General features: G+C 40.8%; 1 protein-coding gene across 1 annotated transcript in view; it reads right to left on the reverse strand.

Annotated features, from left to right (window-relative positions):
• SLC5A1 (solute carrier family 5 member 1) overlaps nucleotides 1-19,467 on the reverse strand; it is a 72,712-nt gene that overhangs the window by 36,066 nt on the left and 17,179 nt on the right. The window contains exons 3-5 of the mRNA XM_055323362.1: nucleotides 8,299-8,403; nucleotides 7,629-7,688; nucleotides 6,314-6,418 (exon numbers count right to left, since the gene is read on the reverse strand). Of these exons, the coding sequence (XP_055179337.1) occupies nucleotides 6,314-6,418; nucleotides 7,629-7,688; nucleotides 8,299-8,403 (270 nt within the window). The remainder of the gene's footprint in view (nucleotides 1-6,313; nucleotides 6,419-7,628; nucleotides 7,689-8,298; nucleotides 8,404-19,467) is intronic.

Consider the following 19,467-nt stretch of genomic DNA (forward strand, 5'->3'; position numbering starts at 1 on the left):
AAAATCTGAGGCTTATCTCAAGTGATTGCGCACTTAAATAAGATATGTGATGCTAGGAAATTTTACAGGGCAGAATGCTTCTCAGAACTTGATAAAGCAGGTGCTGTAAAGGGGATAGCAGGAAGACAAAATTCAGAGGAGCACATGGAAGAATAATCAAATCTGGGTCTCAGAGCCCAAAACCTGGCCACAAGATGGTACCCATAGCCAAGATTTCACACCACTGCTGTTCAATGGCCTGGGTTACATCTGGGCCCTACATCTGAAATGTTTTTTTCTCTCCTATCAATTATATACCCACTGGATCCCTATATCCTCCCCAAGCCTTCCTGGCAGGTCTCTGTTTCCTGTATGCACTTGTATCTCACAAGACCACCCTTCTTTTCTTCTTCCCCATCACAAACTGTCCATGCCTCTACATACACACAACAAAAATAATTAATCTTTGTGTGCAATGTAAATAAATACCTATCATACTTTGTTAACTAACAGTTCTTTTTTTTTGTCCATGAACTTTGAACTCATGTGTATCTTAACGTGAGTTCCTAGGAGGTACATTCAACATCAGTGTAATTATTTTAGTGATTTCATGCTCTATGACTCATGGTGAATCTGAAGTCAGCCAAATTTATAAAGTTAGAGTCTCACCTGTCAGCTCTTCCCTGCCCTTCTCCTCTGCCTAAATGTCCCTCCTTCAGATCCTTCATACACCAGTGTGCAGTCAATGCTCTCTTCTCAGTCCTCCCAAATCCTAGTCTTGGAAATTTGTTTATATTGTAAGGTCATTTAAATGGCTATCTTAATATTTTCCAAGGTCTTGAATTTTAACTGACTCTGTACTAGAGGAATGAAAGATTTAGAAAGGAAGGGCTACATAATGTCAAAGATTTGGATTCAATAACAGGGAATCTGCTGCTCATCCTAGGATGCATTCTGCTACTGTTTAACCCCATGGAGTTCCTTCTTGGGACCTCAGTTTCCCCAGGTATAAAATGAGAACATAGGACATAGGACTAAATAATCTATCCCATTCCATCATGCTACGCCTTCATCCCATCCAAACATAGAGCTGAACTGTGAGAAGAACACAGACTCTGGGACTAGAGATATCTGGATTCCAATCCTGGTTTTGCCATACACTTGCTATGTGATTTGGGACAAATTACCTAACTTCTCTGAGACTCGGTTATCTCACCCATGAAATAAAAAATAAAATAGAAATCCTTACCTATGCAGTACTCTTATGTGAACAGGAGATGGAATAAGTAAAGCCCCTATTGGAATTTAAGCCAAGAAATTGACATTAAATAAAGGGTAGCTATCATCCTTCTACACACATTATTCAAGAGATTGCTGCCTCCAGGCAGCAGGTGGAGCAGGTAGGATGTTAGGCAAAGCCTCCAGGGAGGAGCCCCAGAAATCATACTGGGAGGGAGTGACCTATACCTGGTACTATTCAAAAGCAAAATTCAGAAAAAAAAAATGACTGCTGGACGTGGGCTTCATCAGGACTTGAGCTGAGCAAGACTGCCCCTCAGTTATCTGGGGACTCCCAAGTCAAGGGAGGTTTAATCAGTAACCTGAACAATAGGTGAGGTGATTGGAAGGCAGGGAGAGAGGTTGGGCATTTATTTTATTTATATGACTACCCTACACCAGCTCCAAGGGCAAAGAGTACCCTTTCCATGGCAACTACACTTAACAGACTTTTACCTGCTTGAACTGTGGACTTGGAGAAGGCTTGATTCCAAGAAGGGGAATCCCAGTGGCCTCCTCTACATGCTCATTAGACAGGTGCCACCTCACAAGCTGAACCAAGGAGCAGTTCTCTTGCCAACTCCTGTCTAGCTCCAGGGTGACCTCCTCTCCTTCCTGCTTACATTTCTTTTCTCCTCTAATGTCTGCTCTTCTATCCCTCAGGAAGCCTCATTTCTCCAGTGCTCCCAGCATTTTCCAGCCTAGGCTCTGCACACTGATATCTAATGACATAGCACTGAAAATTCCAAGGTCTTCATCTTATAACTAAAAACTAACCCTGAAGGAGGGGAGGAGAAAGTGAAGGTGGTGAAATCATCACACTGGTGGCAAAACACAAAGACATCAGTCAAGAGTAGTAGCAGTTTGAGTCAGGAAGCTGGGCAGGAAGGGAGCAGTATTCTGGGCATCAGTCCCAACTCCAAGACAAAACACTATCAGTCCTATAGGCAAGAGCATGTTTACACTGAGTTGTATAAAAATGTATGTGCAAGACCATTCAATGAGGAAATAATAGTCTTGTCAACAAATGGTGCTGAAAGAATTGGATATACACATGCAAAAAAAGTGAGGTTGAGCCCCTGCCTCACATAGTATACAAATATTAATTCAAAAGACCCAAATGTAAAAACTAAAATACCTGAGAGAAAACAGAGGTCAATCTTCGTCATCTTAGATTTGGCAATGGATTCTTAGAAACAAAAGTAAAAGCATAAGCAATCAATTTAAAAATAGATAAATGAACTTTATCAAGATTTAAAACTTTTGTGCCTCAAAAGATACTATCAATTGTGCTGCTGGGGATTTACCCCAAAGATACTGATGCAGTGAAATGCCAGAACACCTGCACGCCAATGTTTATAGCAGCAATGTTCACAATAGCCAAACTGTGGAAGGAGCCTTGGTGTTCATCGAAAGATGAATGGATAAAGAAGATGTGGTCTATATATACAACAGAATATTACTCAGCAACTAGAAACAACAAATACCCACCATTTGCTTCAACATGGATGGAACTGGGTGGGGGGAGTATTATGCTGAGTGAAATAAGTCAATCAGAGAAGGACAAACATTATATGGTCTCATTCATTTGGGGAATATAAAAAATAATGAAAGGGAAAAGGGGGGAAAGGAGAGAATATGAGTGGGAAATATCAGTGAGGGTGACAGCACATGAGCGACTCCTAACTCTGGGAAATGAACAAGGGGTAGTGGAAAGGGAGGTGGGCAGGGGTTGGGGTGACTGGGTGATGGACACTGAGGGGGGCACTCGATAGGATGAGCACTGGGTGTTATGCTATATGTTGGCAAATCGAACTCCAATAAAAATATATATACAAAAATAATAAATAAATAAATAAATAAATAAATAAAAAGAAAACCTACAGAATGGAGGGAAATATTTGCAAATCCTCTCTCTAATAAGGGTCTACTACTAGAATATATAAAGAATCTTTTTTAATTTGTTTTTATTGTGTTCAATTTGCCAACATATAGAATAACACCCAGTGCTCATTCCGTCAAGTGCCCACCTCAGTGCCCATCACCCAGTCACCCACACCCCCCGCCCACCTCCCCTTCACCACCCCTAGCTCATTTCCCAGAGTTAGGAGTCTTTCATGTTCTGTCTCCCTTTCTGATATTTTAACTCAACAACAAAAAAAGACATTCAACCCAATTAAAAAAAAAACAAACAGTGTATGCATGTAGGCCAGGACTAGGGCTGGAAGGTAATAGTACAAAAAAGAAAAATAAAGATAAATAAAGGTATAGATATTTCCCTTAGAGAATGTATAGTCAAATACAATGTGTAGACTTCATTTAGATTCTGATTCAAACAAATCAACTGTAAGAAGATATTTTTTATATAATCAGGAAAATCTGAATATGGACAAAGTATTAAATCACCTAAATTAAGAAATTCCTGTAGTTTTGCTGTGTGATAATAGTACAACAATTATGTGTTTTAAAAGTCAAAAGTAGGGCAGCCCGGGTGGCTCAGCGGTTTAGTGCCGCCTTCAGCCCAGGGCGTGATCCTGGAGACCGAGGATCGAGTCCACATCGGGCTCCCTGCATGGAGCCTGCTTCTCCCTCTGCCTATGTCTCTGTCTCTCTCTCTCTCTCTCTGTGTGTGTGTGTGTGTGTGTGTGTGTCTCATGAATAAATAAATAAAATATTTTTTTAAAAAAAGTCAAAAGTATATTCCGAAGAATTCACAGTGAAATAACATAATATCTGGGATTTGACTTAAAACACTGCTGGAAAAAGAAAGTAGAAGAAATAGATGAACAAGAATAATAAAACCATAATCATTGTTAAAGCTGAGTAATAAGTATTAGGTCCACAAGCATTCATTATACTATTCTACCTCTGGGTATATAGGTTTGAAATTTTCCAAAATAAAAAAAATTATAAATGTTATTTAATATTGTTGTTGTTTTGGCTTTAGTTAATTAGGAAAATAAAACCATTAGCAGCTGTTTTTTTTTTCAGCACTCTCTAGCTAGCTAGAGCAGAAGGCTCATTTCAGATCCCACCTGACTCAGATTTCATCCAGGACAGATCTTTTTGCAAGATGCTGAGGTTGATCCAATCTTACCTTTGGTCCTGAACAGGGAAAACAAGAAAACAAAGGAAAACTGACCATACCCAATGAGAAAACCCCTCTGACAGAGCAGTGAACACTTTGTAACTCCCTATGTGGCCTCAGAAAATGCCACTTTCTCTCTACCCTTAGATTTGGCAATGGGTTCTTAGAAATTACACAAGAAGCATGAACAATATCAGAAAAAAAACAAATTTAACAAAGATAAACTCAAAATGGATGAAAGATCTAAATGTGAGACAAGATCCCATCAAAATTCTAGAGGAGAACACAGACAACACCCTTTTTGAACTCGGCCACAGTAACTTCTTGCAAGATACATCCACGAAGGCAGAAGAAACAAAAGCAAAAATGAACTATTGGGACTTCATCAAGATAAGAAGCTTTTGCACAGCAAAGGATACAGTCAACAAAACTAAAAGACAACCTACAGAATGGGGGAAGATATTTGCAAATGACACACCAGATAAAGGGCTAGTTTCCAAAATCTATAAAGAACTTATTAAACTCAACACCAAAGAAACAAACAATCCAATCATGAAATGGGCAAAAGACATGAGGAGAAATCTCACAGAGGAAGACATAGACATGGCCAACATGCACATGAGAAAATGCTCTGCATCACTTGCCATCAGGGAAATACAAATCAAAACCACAATGAGATACCACCTCACACCAGTGAGAATGGGAAAAATTAACAAGACAGGAAACAACAAATGTTGGAGAGGATGCGGAGAAAAGGGAACCCTCTTACACTGTTGGTGGGAATGTGAACTGGTGCAGCCACTCTGGAAAACTGTGTGGAGGTTCCTCAAAGAGTTAAAAATAGACCTGCCCTATGACCCAGCAATTGCACTGTTGGGGATTTACCCCCAAAGATTCAGATGCAATGAAACGCCGGGACACCTGCACCCCGATGTTTCTAGCAGCAAGTCCACAATAGCCAAACTGTGGAAGGAGCCTCGGTGTCCATTGAAAGATGAATGGATAAAGAAGATGTGGTTTATGTATACAATGGAATATTACTCAGCCATTAGAAACGACAAATACCCACCATTTGCTTCAACGTGGATGGAACTGGAGGGTATTATGCTGAGTGAAGTAAGTCAATCGGAGAAGGACAAACAGTGTATGTTCTCATTCATTTGGGGAATATAAATAATAGTGAAAAGGAATATAAGGGAAGAGAGAAGAAATGTGTGGGAAATATCAGAAAGGGAGACAGAACATAAAGACTCCTAACTCTGGGAAACGAACTAGGGGTGGTGGAAGGGGAGGAGGGCGGGGGGTGGGGGTGAATGGGTGACGGGCACTGAGGGGGACACTTGACGGGATGAGTACTGAGTGTTATTCTGTATGTTGGTAAATTGAACACCAATAAAAATTAATTTATAGAAAAAAGAAAAAGAAAAAAACAAATTTAAAAAATGATAACAATGAAAAGGACAGTGAGGTAGAGCCAGAGATCTGGGTTCTACTCCTGATTCAAGATCCTGAGCAAGTACTTTCCATTCCCAGTTTTCATTACACTGTCCACAAAGAAGAGAGAGAATTTCTGAGGCCCTTTCAAGAGTTGTCATTGACTGCCCATGTTTAAGCATATTAGAAACCACCTAGAGCCAGATTATGGTACCTTCAGGCACAAAGGCTCAAAGCTAACTCTAATGTTGGAACCAGTCCTTAGATATTGCTAATTCCCTTTCAATCTGTTAAGAACAATTTTCACTGAAACTTCTTAAACTTGTTTATTTTTTTTTAACTTTCTACATGGTGGAGAGTAAGGAGTTCCATGTGTTGGCTCCTTGATGCATGAAATAGAACTTTACTTGCTAAGGAGCAATTAGAACTAAGGGATCAAGTTAATAGAAGCAAATATTGCTGCCCCTTGGCTGAGGAGCAGGAGTGGGCAGAGTCTGAGACATCTAATGCCAGTCCCTGGGGCAGTGGACTCACCGAGATCTTAGTGAAAATGTAGAGTAACAGGGACAGAATAGAGAGGTAGATCTGGATTCGCTTGCCTCCAAATCGCTTCCTCAGGTACTCTGGCATTGTCACCACCTGCATGGGATGTAAGAGAGGTCAACGCCAGACAGAGTGATGAGAAGATCCAGAGCAAGCAGAGCAGTGGCATCTACCATGGTTTCAGAAGTATGATCAAGGGTTAACCCTCATGGATCAGAAAAGTCTGTGAGGTAGCCAGATGGCTCCCATTCTCCAATCCCATCCCAACCCATATGCCCTACCACTGTATGGGTAAGGTATTATCCCAGGACATTGAAGGTGCCAAATAGACACTTTTTTTAAATGAACACATGACTGTACATAACCAAGAAAGCAGATCTTTGCCCTAAAGGAGGCAGTAATAGATATATATTCCTATAAAGAGTGCCTACTGTGAACAAGACATCATAACAATGGTGGCATCTTTTCAGTTAACCAAACAAAGTGGCCAGGCTTGGTATGTGCTTCACCTACTCTGCACCCAAGCTTTGCCAAGGATTTTGGCTACAGCCCTGCTCAACTGTTCTCCCAGTTCCTTTCTGCAAATTCTGACTATACTGCTGTCTCACTCTCTTAACCCTGAGCCTGCTGTCTTCTGGGATCACACATATCACCAACAGTTCATGAGCCTCCAGAAGATATAAAGTCTGCCCTGTGTTTTTTCTGTATTTCTTTCAGCTCCTAATGTATAGACTTAGTAGGTATTCATTATATCTCACTAAACAGGTGCCACCAAAGCTGTCTTAGGTAAAACGTCAGAGAGATTTAGTCAGGAGACTGAGCATGCATTTGATAGTTGAGTACCAGTTATTGGGAAAATATAGTTCTTTTTTCTCATGCTGCTTCCCTTCCAGGAGCAGGGGCACACAGCTATATGGTATACCATGAGCTCATGGTATACCATGAGCAAATGCGTGGCAGTGCCTTGCAAGCGCACACCCAATGTGAAGGAACAAGATGCTTAAGAGGGCTCTGAATATAATGAGGTTGTTTAGAGGGCTTCTTAGACAGTCAAGTCATGGCTGAGTGGATTTGTTGAATGCCCCCAAAACTAGTCAAAAATTTTATAACCTGGAAAAGAAAGCCAAGGCATAGGCATGCTCTGCCATTTATGCCATAAAGCCTCCTCTGCCTTCCAAGAGGATAGAGTTCATATCATATATGCGTGTGTATTACACATATGTATTTTTATATATACATATCTATAGATATATATATAGATGATAGCTAGATTCAGTAGGAAATGGATAATAGAGCAGATACTTACCCCAGCCTTAATGTAAATGGGAACAAACACCCAGCCCAAGACAACCACCCAAATCAAGGCCTAAAACAAACAAACAAAAAGGTAGAGTCAAACCAGTACAATGGTTAGCCCAATCTGCTGTCTGCAGGACCCTCAACTATTACAGGAAAATCACTAAGCATTTTATCTTGGGGCTCTGAGGACAACTCCCTAGGTGACCATCAGAAACTGAAAGAGGCCTTTGCTGTCTGATTGGCCCAAAGGAATGGCAGTTGGGTAACAGTGGAGGGGACCCCAGAGGTCTGCTTTTTTGCCTCTTCTCTTGTTTATAAGGAGTAAAATACCATTTAGAGAACTTTTAAATAATAATAATAATAATAATAATAATAATAATAATAATGGTAATCTGGTGGTAAGAATTTCCAAACCTCCAATATGGCCAAAAGGGCACAAGAGGACTTGGATTTTTAAGAAAAGAAAAAAAAAAACTCTATTGCCATCATATCAGTGGTTTTCTCATGCTACTCTGGTGGAAGGGGAGCAGGACTAGAGCTCCTAAAGCTGTGCCTCTCCTCCATCTGCATTGAAGGATGGCCCTAATTGGTCCCCTAACACTTAGAGCATATGTTGAACTGCCTGACTGCTAAACTTCCTTCCAGCTCCAGAACACAGTGTCGCTGATGTTACTCACATTCCATTCAAAGCCTCCCATGGCAATGCCTGCAGCAGCTCCTGTCCCCGCCAGCCCCACAAAGTGGCCACTCCCAATGTTACTGGCAAAGAGAGATGCTCCAACCTGAAAACACAAAGAAAAAGTCTGTTAAGAATGTTATGTTCCACCAGTACTCAGAGGTAAACCAGAGAAGAGGCATGTCACCTATGAGAAGGATAAGAAAGAACAAAGGCAGGCTAGGAACTTGACTGTGTATCTGTAGGGACCACTGGTTCACAAGGTAGATGTGGGGTGTTGGGTAATAGTGAAGATGAAATGGAGAGTATTGAGAAAGAACCTCTTTGGGGATTTGGTGTGTATGTATACACACATACGCACTGTTTATCCCCAAATCAGATCATCTGTGGGTCCTCTGTCAGCCCAATGGCCAATAGCGAAGAACACATGGGAAACTCCACAGCCCACCAAGCTTTCCTTATAAGCCTTCCAAGAGACTGTCTGCTCAGAAGCACGCCCTGTGCCATTCATCTTCGTGTCCTCCATCTCTGTGTCCTCCAACACTTCTATTTTTTTTGCCTTTTTAATGTTTTATTGATCCAAAATTTACTTTTATTTTTTATAAGTTTATTTTTATTGGTGTTCAATTTGCAAACATATAGAATAACATAGAATAACACCCAGTGTTCATCCCGTCAAGTGCCTACCTCAGTGCCCATCACCCAGTCACCCCCACCCCCGCCCACCTCCCCTTCCACCACCCCTAGTTCGTTTCCCAGAGTTATGAGTCTTTCATGTTCTGTCTCCCTTTCTGATATTTCCCACTCATTTTTTCTCCTTTCCCCTTTATTCCCTTTCACTATTTTTTATATTACCCAAATGAATGAGAACACATAATGTTTGTCCTTCTCCGACTGACTTATTTCACTCAGCATAATACCCTCCAGTTCCATCCACGTCGAAGCAAATGGTGGGTATTTGTCGTTTCTAATGGCTGAGTAATATTCCATTGTATACATAGACCACATCTTCGTTATCCATTCATCTTTTTTCGATGGACACCGAGGCTCCTTCCACAGTTTGGCTATTGTGGACATGGCTGCTAGAAACATCGTCCTCCAACACTTCTGACATAGGACCTTGACCAATACTGGCTGTCAGTAAATGTGGACAGTTTTGATAAAAGGAATCATTTGAAGGAAGTCTCTGGGCCTCAGTCCTCTCACTTATCAGAGAAGGCCAGGGGGTAGAGTCTATAATTTACAAATGATTCCTAACTATTTTTTTTGATTCCTAACTATTAAACTCTATAATCCCATGTGCCCCCAAGTAACATGAGATGCTACTAATAATAACTCTCTGAGTCAATATAGTATTTTTATTTTAAATTTTTACAAAGGTCTCCTGGACCCCATGGACACATGCACAAAACACTGCATTTTTCAAGGATATGTGTATGTCTAAATACATAGTTTAGAAGACAGATTGGAAGGATATATATTAAAAACCCAAGACTGGTGGGATCCCTGGGTGGCGCAGCGGTTTGGCGCCTGCCTTTGACCCAGGGCACGATCCTGGAGACCCGGGATCGAATCCCACGTCGGGCTCCCGGTGCATGGAGCCTGCTTCTCCCTCTGCCTTGTCTCTGCCTCTCTCTCTCTCTCTCTCTCTCTCTCTCTCTCTCTCTCTCTGTGTGTGTGTGTGTGACTATCATAAATAAATAAAAATTTAAAAAAAAAACCCAAGACTGGAAGCCTGGAAGGAAAAAGGAGAATGAGACTGTGAATGGGAGATGAAGGAGAAAAGATCAGCTAAAACAAGTGAGGGATATTTCACTAACCAATCACGATACTGTGCCATCAACACAATTGCATATGAAATCCAAGAGAACTCTAGAAAGTTTTAGAGTCCTTCTATCCCAGGAGGAGAAGCATAGCACTAATTGATAAGTACCAAACTAGTATAATTATCCCCATTCTTGCTGAACAATGGAGGAAGGCTGGTAGTTATTTGTCTAATATCCCTAAGATTGAACAAATCTGGAACAAAACACAGAATGTTATTTCCCAAAAGCTAGATTACTCCAAGAAACTATCCTAGCTATATCAGCCCCTACCCCCAATATAAGGCAATGGTTGCTTAGTAGCAACTAGTTAAGACAGAGAAGAAGGAGTTTCCTAAAGGTCAGGCCAGAAGGTCTCTGGAATAGTGAGATAATGGTAAAAGCAGTTCATTCATTCATTCACTCAATAAATATTAATTTAGTATTACCTCAAAGTATCAAACACTATTCTAGACCTTGAGGATTCCACTGTGAATAGCACAGACAAAATCCCTATGTTCCAGAAGCTTATATCCTAACAGAGGAAACATAAATAAATTTTTTAAAAAGAGAGATCAGAAAATGGCAAGTGCTGTGAAGAGAATAGAGAGAGTGTGTGATAGAGTGACTAGTCCCAATTGGGGAGTCAGGAAAGGTCTCTCCATGCAGATGACCTCTAAGTTAAGATTGAAGCAATAAAGGAAGTCCACTATGCCAAAATCAGAAGGAAAGTAGTCATAGTTGAGAAGCAAAAAGGCGGCCAGAGTGGCTGGAGTGTGGTAGGAAAGGAGAGTTGTGTTCTGAGATGAGGCTGAGAAGTTGAGCAGGCATACATCATGTAGGTCCTAGCAGGCAAGAAAAAGAGGTTTGGATTTTATTCTATGTGAGATGCCACTGAATGGGTTTGTTTTTGGGGTTGGCTTTTTGTGTGTGGGGGGGGGGGGTGGACAGCAGGAGAGAGAATCTCAAGCAGGCTCCACACCCAGAGTGTGAGCTCGACATGGGGCTTGATCTCATGATTCTGAGATCATGACCTGAGCCAAAATCAAGAGCAGATGCTCAACCTACTGAGCCATCTGGGTGCCTCTCCACTACAGAGTTTTAATTAGTGGAGAGGCAGGACTTAATTTGCTTTTAAAGATTGTTCTCGTGACAGAACATGAGAGACTCCTAACTCTGGGAAACAAATAAGGGGTAGTGGAAGGGGAGGTGGGTGGGGGGATGGGGTGACTGGGTGACGGGCACTGAGGGGGGCACTTGACAGGATGAGCACTGGGTGTCATACTATATGTTGGCAAATCAAACTCCAATAAAAAAATACAAAAAAAACTCATCAGTTCAAAATAAATAAATAAATAAATAAATAAATAAATAAATAAATAAATAAATAAATAAATATTGTTCTCAAGCATGTGGAGAATATAGTGCTGGGAGCAAGGGAGAAAACAGAGAAACTGGGAAGCTATTGCTGCATCAGTGTGAGAGGACAGTGGCTTGGTCTCTGGTAGTAGAAGTCAAGACAAAGGCAAGTGTAGAGATTGGAGTGTGTTTCAGAAATGAAGTTGATAGGAGTCCTGAATCCAGGAGTTACCTTTGATGGATCAGATGTGGGAAATTAGGGAAAGAGTAATCAAGGGTAACTCCTAGATTCAAGACTTGAATAGGTGGATGTCATTTATTAAGAAGAAGAAAACGAATCCGTAGATGAATGGATAAAAAAGATACGGTAATATATACGCAATAGAATATTACTCAGACATTTAAAAAAAAATGAAATCTTGCCATTTGCAACAACTTGAATGGACCTAGAGAGTATAATACCAAGTAAAATAAGTCAGAGAAAGATAAATATCATATGATTTCATTCATATGTGGAATTTAAGAAACAAAAGAAAAAAGAGACAAACAAAAAAACCAGACTCTTAAATACAGAGAACAAATTGGTCATTGCCAGAGGGGAGGTTGCAGGGGATCGGTGAAATAGATGAAAGGGATTAAAAGTACATTTATCGGGATCCCTGGGTGGCGCAGCGGTTTGGCGCCTGCCTTTGGCCCAGGGCGCGATCCTGGAGACCCGGGATCGAATCCCACATCGGGCTTCCGGTGCATGGGGCCTGCTTCTCCCTCTGCCTGTGTCTCTGCCTCTCTCTCTCTCTGTGACTATCATAAATAAATTAAAAAAAAATTTAAAAAAAAAAAGTACATTTATCTTGATGAGAACTGATAATTGTATAGAATTGTTGTATCATTATATTATACACCTAAAATTAATATAACACTGTATGTTAATCATATAGGATTTTTAAAAAGAAGAAGGGGAAATTAGGAGGAAAGCAGATTCATCAGAGACATTCACCTCTTTTCCTCAAAGCTTGGTGGGTATAACAGTCCACTTTTAATCAGAACTCCCTTCTGCATGTAGCCTGCCTGTCCTGGCCCATTATCTTTTCATTTATCATCTCCCACTTCATAAATTATTAAGCCTAATGTTGTACTATTAAGGGCATAATTACCAGTAATGATTAACTGTATCAGATTAACCTTAAATTCAAGAAGTCCTCTCTAACATCCCCCCAAATGGGAGCATTGGACTTTAAGCAGTTGCGGCTTTCCTGAGGTACCCCTTCACCATCTGATGGAATGGGGGCCAGGACAGCTTTAGGGGTACCACATGTCCTGCTCAGATTCAGTTAATTTCTGTCATGGTTACTACCGTTCTCTCAGTCTCTTACCTTGCCTCTTTCTAGACTTCCTCCCTTTACCCCAAGGCCTTTATTCAACCATTTACCAAAACTCTGACTCTGCCTTCACAATGTTAAAGGCATCTAGCACTTATACTGCCCTTTATACAAGCTGTAATTATCTCTCATCAGGTTTCTAGATGATCTCCAGTCCCACCTACACACAACTCTGATCAAGCCACTTTCCTATTCAGAGACCCTCCTCTAATGTCCAAATGGTCTTGTCGAGCAATCTTCCTGGACTCCAAGTTTAAAGATGTAGTCCTAGGAATTCAACAATATTTCAAATTAAAGTCCCCTCCAGTGAGAATTATGAAATTAAAAACTAAACATTATATGGTCTCATTCATTTGGGGAATATAAAAAATAGTGAAAGGGAATATAAGGGAAGGGAGAAGAAATGTGTGGGAAATATCAGAAAGGGAGACAGAACATAAAGACTCCTAACGATCTAGGAAACGATCTAGGGGTGGTAGAAGGGGAGGAGGGCCAGGGGTTGGGGGGAAATGGTGACGGGCACTGTGGGGGGCACTTGACGGGATGAGCACTGGGTGTTATTCTGTATGTTGGTAAATTGAACACCAATAAAAAATTAATTTATTAAAAAAAAGAAAGAAACTAACTAGAAAAAAAATAGTGAAAGGGAATAAAGAGGAAAGGAGAAAAAATGTATGGGAAATATCAGAAAGGGAGACAGAACATGAGAGACTCTTAACTTGGAAACGAACAAGGGGTTATGGAAAAGGAGGTGGGTAGGGGGTGGGGGTGACTGGGTTACGGGCACTGAGGGGGGCACTTGATGGGATGAGCACTGGGTGTTATGCTATATGTTGGCAAATTGAACTCCAATTAAAAAATTAATTTATTAAAAAATAATAATAATAAAAATAAAAATAAAAAATATATGTAAAAAAACTAGAATTTAAATACTTTCTTGATTTCTTACTATCTGGGTGGTCATAATATCAGTGAACTTAAATCTTCTCTCATGACAGGGTTATTCAGGAGTCAAATGAAATTATGAATCAGTAGTGACTGACATTTAGTTGGCCCTCAATCAGAGTCCTCACTCTCCCACGAGAGGACAAAGACAATTCACAAGAGCTACAATGGACACTCTTATAGACTGAATTGTGTTCCCCAAAAATTCATGTGTTGTAGTCCTAACTTTCTAATGTGACTTTATTTGGAGACAGGGCATTTAGGGAGGTAATTAAGGTTAAATTAGGTCATAAGGGTGGGGCCCTAATATGATAGGACTGCTCCTTATAAGAAGAGGAAGAGACATCGTATCTCTCTCTCTCTCTCTTTTTCTTTTTCTTTCCTTCCCTCCCTCCCTTCTTCCCTCTCTTCTTCTCATTCTCTACTCAGAAAAGAGGCCATGTTAATGGACAGACAGAAGGCACCCACTTACAAGCCAAAAAAGGAAGTCTCACCAAAAACCAACCTTGACAGACTTTCATCTTGAGCTTCCAGCCTCCAGAAACGTGGAAAAATAAAGTTCTCTTGTTTAAACCTCCCAGTCTATGGTATTTTGTTATGGCAGCCCAAGCAGGCTAACAACAAATACCATTGCTGTGTCACTTCCACTCCCCTGCCAGGTTTTCACCCGTCCTCTCACTGAAGCTCATTAACAATGCTTTCATCACTCTTATTTCCCACTCTCTGTCTACTCCTCACCCACATTCATGCTCAGGTAGGAATCTTGCCCCATCCAGGGTGTGACCCTGTGACATGAATAATCATGTCCTTCTCTGTAATTTCTACCCACATTCCCTCTGACTTCAGGATTTTAGATTTCATCTAAAATTTCCCCAGCTTGACCTTGCTTCGAACTAACTTCTTTCCAAGCCTTTCTCATCCCCTGATGGGGTTCAGGAAGCTATTACAAGTATTTAGATGTCTTTACAGTACCTGTGCAAGATGAGCTGGATCTGACCATACCCAACAGGTTTGATAGCATGGTAAATGGAAATAACAAAATATGATATCAAAAATGGCAAAAAGACTATTTTCCTTTGAGTTTTGGGAAATTCATAATCCTATTTTACTGTCTAAACTTCCTACCCTAGAAATTTGGCAGGAGGAGAAATATATGAAGAAATTATAGAATCATAAGTCTTCCAGAGTTGTCTGGACCCACAAATGTCACAGCTTGACTCCCCTCTGCAACACCTCCAAGTGATAGTCAGTTTCTGGATGTGTGTCTCTAGTGACAGAGAACTCCCTACCTTCAGAGGTAGCTGAATCCACAATGGAACAATTCTAATGGTTAAAAAGTTCTTCACCTTGAGCTGAAATCTACCTATCTTCCTACTTCTGCCTTCTGAAGTGATACAAAACATGTCAAGTCTCTCTCCCACAAGCTAGCCCTTCCAATGTCTAAGGAAATGGGGCTGTTCCCACTCTCAAATCTTCTCTAAGGCTAAGCTTCCTCTTCTTATATGTCTACTCCTCACTGGCCATGGACTTGAATCTCACCAGAAATTATAGGCCTTCAAGGCTGTCTGCATTCAAGTTCCCTCATCCTTCTCCATCCCCAGTAGCTTCTCCATACCCTTTTGCATCCCTTATAATCCAGCTAAATTATACTGACTCAGTTTCCTAAATATGCTCTGGGCTTTCTTACCTTCTGTTTTTATTTATGCCATTTCCCTCTGCTTGAACTTCCTCTCCATCAAACTCTGATGCCTCCAAAACACTGACTCATTCTTCAAAAGGAATCCCAGTCCCATCTCTCCACTGACATCATTCAGAGCTGATCTCTTTTTTCCTATAATCTCTTACTTCCATTCCTCATCTGTTACACTTTGCTGGGGCATGGCACTGCTTCTGCACAAGTGTTGTCTCCCAAGGGGGAGCCCTCTTGCACTGTTAGTGGGAATGTGAACTGGTGCAGCCACTCTGGAAAACTGTGTGGAGGCTCCTCAAAGAGTTAAAAATAGAACTGCCCTATGACCCAGCAATTGCACTCCTGGGGACTTACCCCAAAGATACAGATGCAGTGAAATGCCAGGACACCTGCACCCCGATGTTTATAGCAGCAATGTCCACAATAGCCAAACTGTGGAAGGAACCTCGGTGTCCATCGAAAGATTAATGGATAAAGAAGATGTGGCCTATGTATACAATGGAATATTCCTCAGCCATTAGAAATTACAAATACCCACGATTTGCTTTGACATGGATGGAACTGGAGGGTATTATGCTGAGTGAAATAAGTCAATCGGAGAAGGACAAACATCATATGGTCTCATTCATTTGGGGAATATAAAAAATAGTGAAAGGGAATAAAGGGGAAAGGAGGTATGAAAATGTCATTTAAAAAAAAAGAAAATGTCATTGAGTGCTACCTAAAAATCACATTTTGCATGACGGGAAAAATAAAATGGGAAATATATGAGACAATGTATTACTTGCCAACATCCAGTCATCTGATGTTAGAACTGGAATTACCTTGGAAATAATTAAGGTCAACCTTGTTATTTTCAAGTGAAAACAAAATTATAGCCCAAAGGAGGAAAGTGATTCAAGTTTACATATTAATGCTATCTTTACTTCCACACCTTTAGGAAAGTAAGATAGTACGTGTACACTCCAAATAACTAACCCAAGAGTCAAGAATTGCTTAAGGCAATGGACAACAGCTGTGTATGTCTTTCTAGCTACACCATCAGAAGCAGCCAATGGATTTGCAAAAAAGTATCCCGTATCAATTATCATGCTTGGAAGCATAATTAAGTGGTATGGACCCCACTTTCTTCCTTTTCTTCTAAGCACACTGGAGACTTGCAACCTGGTTCTAATCTTGATTCTGTCAGAACAAATTATATGACTTTGAGCCAGTCACTTCCCTGCCTTGAGCCTCCGTTTCTTCCACTATAAACTGAGAATAAGAATCCTTAGCTTACCTCACAAGGGGATTCTCAGGCTTAAATGAGGTGATAAATACGAGACACCTTTAAGAAAGTTTTGCCCCAATACAAGGGAAGTGGCAGGTAAGGACAAAATTAAAAAGAGAGAGAAAGAAAGTTGTCCCCCAAAGGCATGCTATTCTTAAGTAATACTTATGATGCTTTTATACAGCCCATGTGTTTATGGAGTGCCTTGAATTTCCTGAAAAAGACAGAGTGGCCATTTTTCCTTAGAGGAAGCAAGATCTTCATAGTTCAAACAGAAAATAAACTCAGTTAATTTCAGGAAACTGTTTTCTTTATTAATGGACCAAACTGTCCAGAGCTCTGGAGACGCTTTTCACTCCCATCTTCTATCCTCCCTTAAAGGAATGATACAAGAATATCCCAGAGCATCCTCTCCACCCTTTCTCTGGGCTATGCTAGATGCTTCCCTTGAGATATCCTCAGACAATGGTTCTCATAGTGTAGCATGTATCAGAATCTAATGCAAAAATACAGAACACCCAGTTAAATCTGAACTTCAGATAAACAAATTCAGTTTTAATAAAATTATGTTCAAATATTGCATGAGACATATTATATACTAAAAAAGTATTCATTGTTTCTCTGAACCTCAGATTTAATTATCCATCCTTTATTTTTATTTGTTAAATCTGGCAACTCTAAGTACAATCGTCTGGAAAATTTGTTAAATCACAGATGGTTGAGCCCTATTCCTTCATTTTTTAAATTCAGTGGGTCTGGGCTGAAGCTGAAAATTTTGCCTTTCTAACTAGAGCCCAGATCTTGCTGATGCTGCTGGTATGGGAACTACACTTTGAGAGACCCATCCTGGGAGAATAAAAAAGAGAGACAGATGACTAACTTTTACAGTGCCCCCTCTATGCCAAGTGTGGGGCCAGGCACTTCACTCACTATTTTTTAAGATTATTTTTTAATTTATTTATTTGTGAGAGACAGTGCACGAGCACAACAGGCAAGGCAGGTACAGGGAGGGAGAAAGAGAAGCAGACTTCCCACTGAACAGGGAGCCCAACACAGGGCTTGATCCCAGGATCCTGGGATCATGTCCAGAGCCAGAGGCAGACACTTAACGACTGAGCCACCCAAGTGCCCTTGTACTTCATTCACTTTATTTTACATCATTCTCATTATAGTCTGTGAGATAAGGATTATTCTCATCTTCATTTTACAGAGGAGAATACTGAAGAACAGAGCAGTGATTTGCTCAGGGTCCCATAGCCAAATGTGACCAACATCCAAGGGACAGAAGGGGAGGCCATAGCACCACTCTAACTTTCCTCCTTCTTCCCCAGACATTTCCTTCTGAACATCTCTGAAGGGGCACAGTTGGGTCAGATTCCCATACCTATCTCACTGTAAATTTAGGAATAGCATGTGTACATCTGCATCATGCTTGTATTTCAGATTCTTTCCTCATCCTCTGGGGAACTGGTCTTTAATCTGAATTAGGATTTTGCTTCCATTATGTCTTTTCATAGGAGAGGCTTGGAAAGATTTAACCTTTGACTCTTGCTATCTCTTAAGGATCACAATTCCTAGACTGGAACAGAAGAGAAGGTGGGGCTCATATATTCAGACCATTTTATTTCTGAGATTCTGGTAAATATTTAGACATAGGCTTTGCTCCAGAGCCATCATAATCTCTGTTTACTTTACGTTGGCTTACGTCCTCCGTGAACAATGGTGGCCTTTCAGTCATTATCTTCACAAATCTCTCTCCTTTCCCTAAGAACCAAAAGGGCAGGAAATCAGGAAACCACTGCCAAAGCTGGCATTTTCCCACAGGTTGTTGGCACAAAAGGCAGGTAAGGTCTTCTGTTGGCATTTATAGGTCAAGGAGGCTAGAAACCAACCCTCTCACCAATTCAGATAGGCTCATTCTTGCAACCATCACTAACTTGGGGGTCCCTCACTCAAAGGGTCTGATTGATAAAGGTTGTCTCCCCTATACTGGCCTCCTTTCAGTTCCTCAACTATCCCAAGATCCTTCCCACTTCAAGTCTTTGACCATTCTGTTCCTTCTGCTTGAATTGCTCTCCCTTCAATCTTTAAAGGGCTGCCACCTTCTGATCCTTCATGACTCAGCCTAAATGCTTAATCTTTGGAAAGGCCTTCCCTGATCCTCTTATGTAGGTTAAGAAGGACCCCTTTCCTTCCCTCACACTCTGGACTCAAATATACTTCCTTCTGAACACTTACCATTATTTGTAATCTTGGATATATTTTGTAAGAATATGTGTCACACACACACACACACACACACACACACCAGCACCTAACACAGAATGTGGCACATAGTAGGTAATCAACATATAAATATAGAATGAAAGAATAGTAATGCATAAATGGACAAGTAATTGAATTCACAGTTTAAGAAGGAATATCTGAAGATGAGGTACAATAATAACGATGATAATGGGGGCACCTATCTGGCTCAGTCTGTAGAGTGTGCAGCCTTTGATCTCAGGATCATGAGTTTGATACCCATATTGGGTGTCGAGATTACTTTTAAAAAATGATGATAATAATATTAAGAAGAGCCAACTTAGGGATCCCTGGGTGGCTCGGCGGTTTGGCGCCTGCTTTTGGCCCAGGGCGCAATCCTGGAGTCCCGGGATCGACTCCCATGTTGGGCTCCCTGCATGGAGACTGCTTCTCCCTCCTCCTATGTCTCTGCCCCTCTCTC

Source organism: Nyctereutes procyonoides, unplaced genomic scaffold (genome assembly GCF_905146905.1).
Source record: "Nyctereutes procyonoides isolate TBG_1078 unplaced genomic scaffold, NYPRO_anot_genome, whole genome shotgun sequence".
Taxonomy (NCBI): Eukaryota; Metazoa; Chordata; class Mammalia; order Carnivora; family Canidae; genus Nyctereutes; species Nyctereutes procyonoides.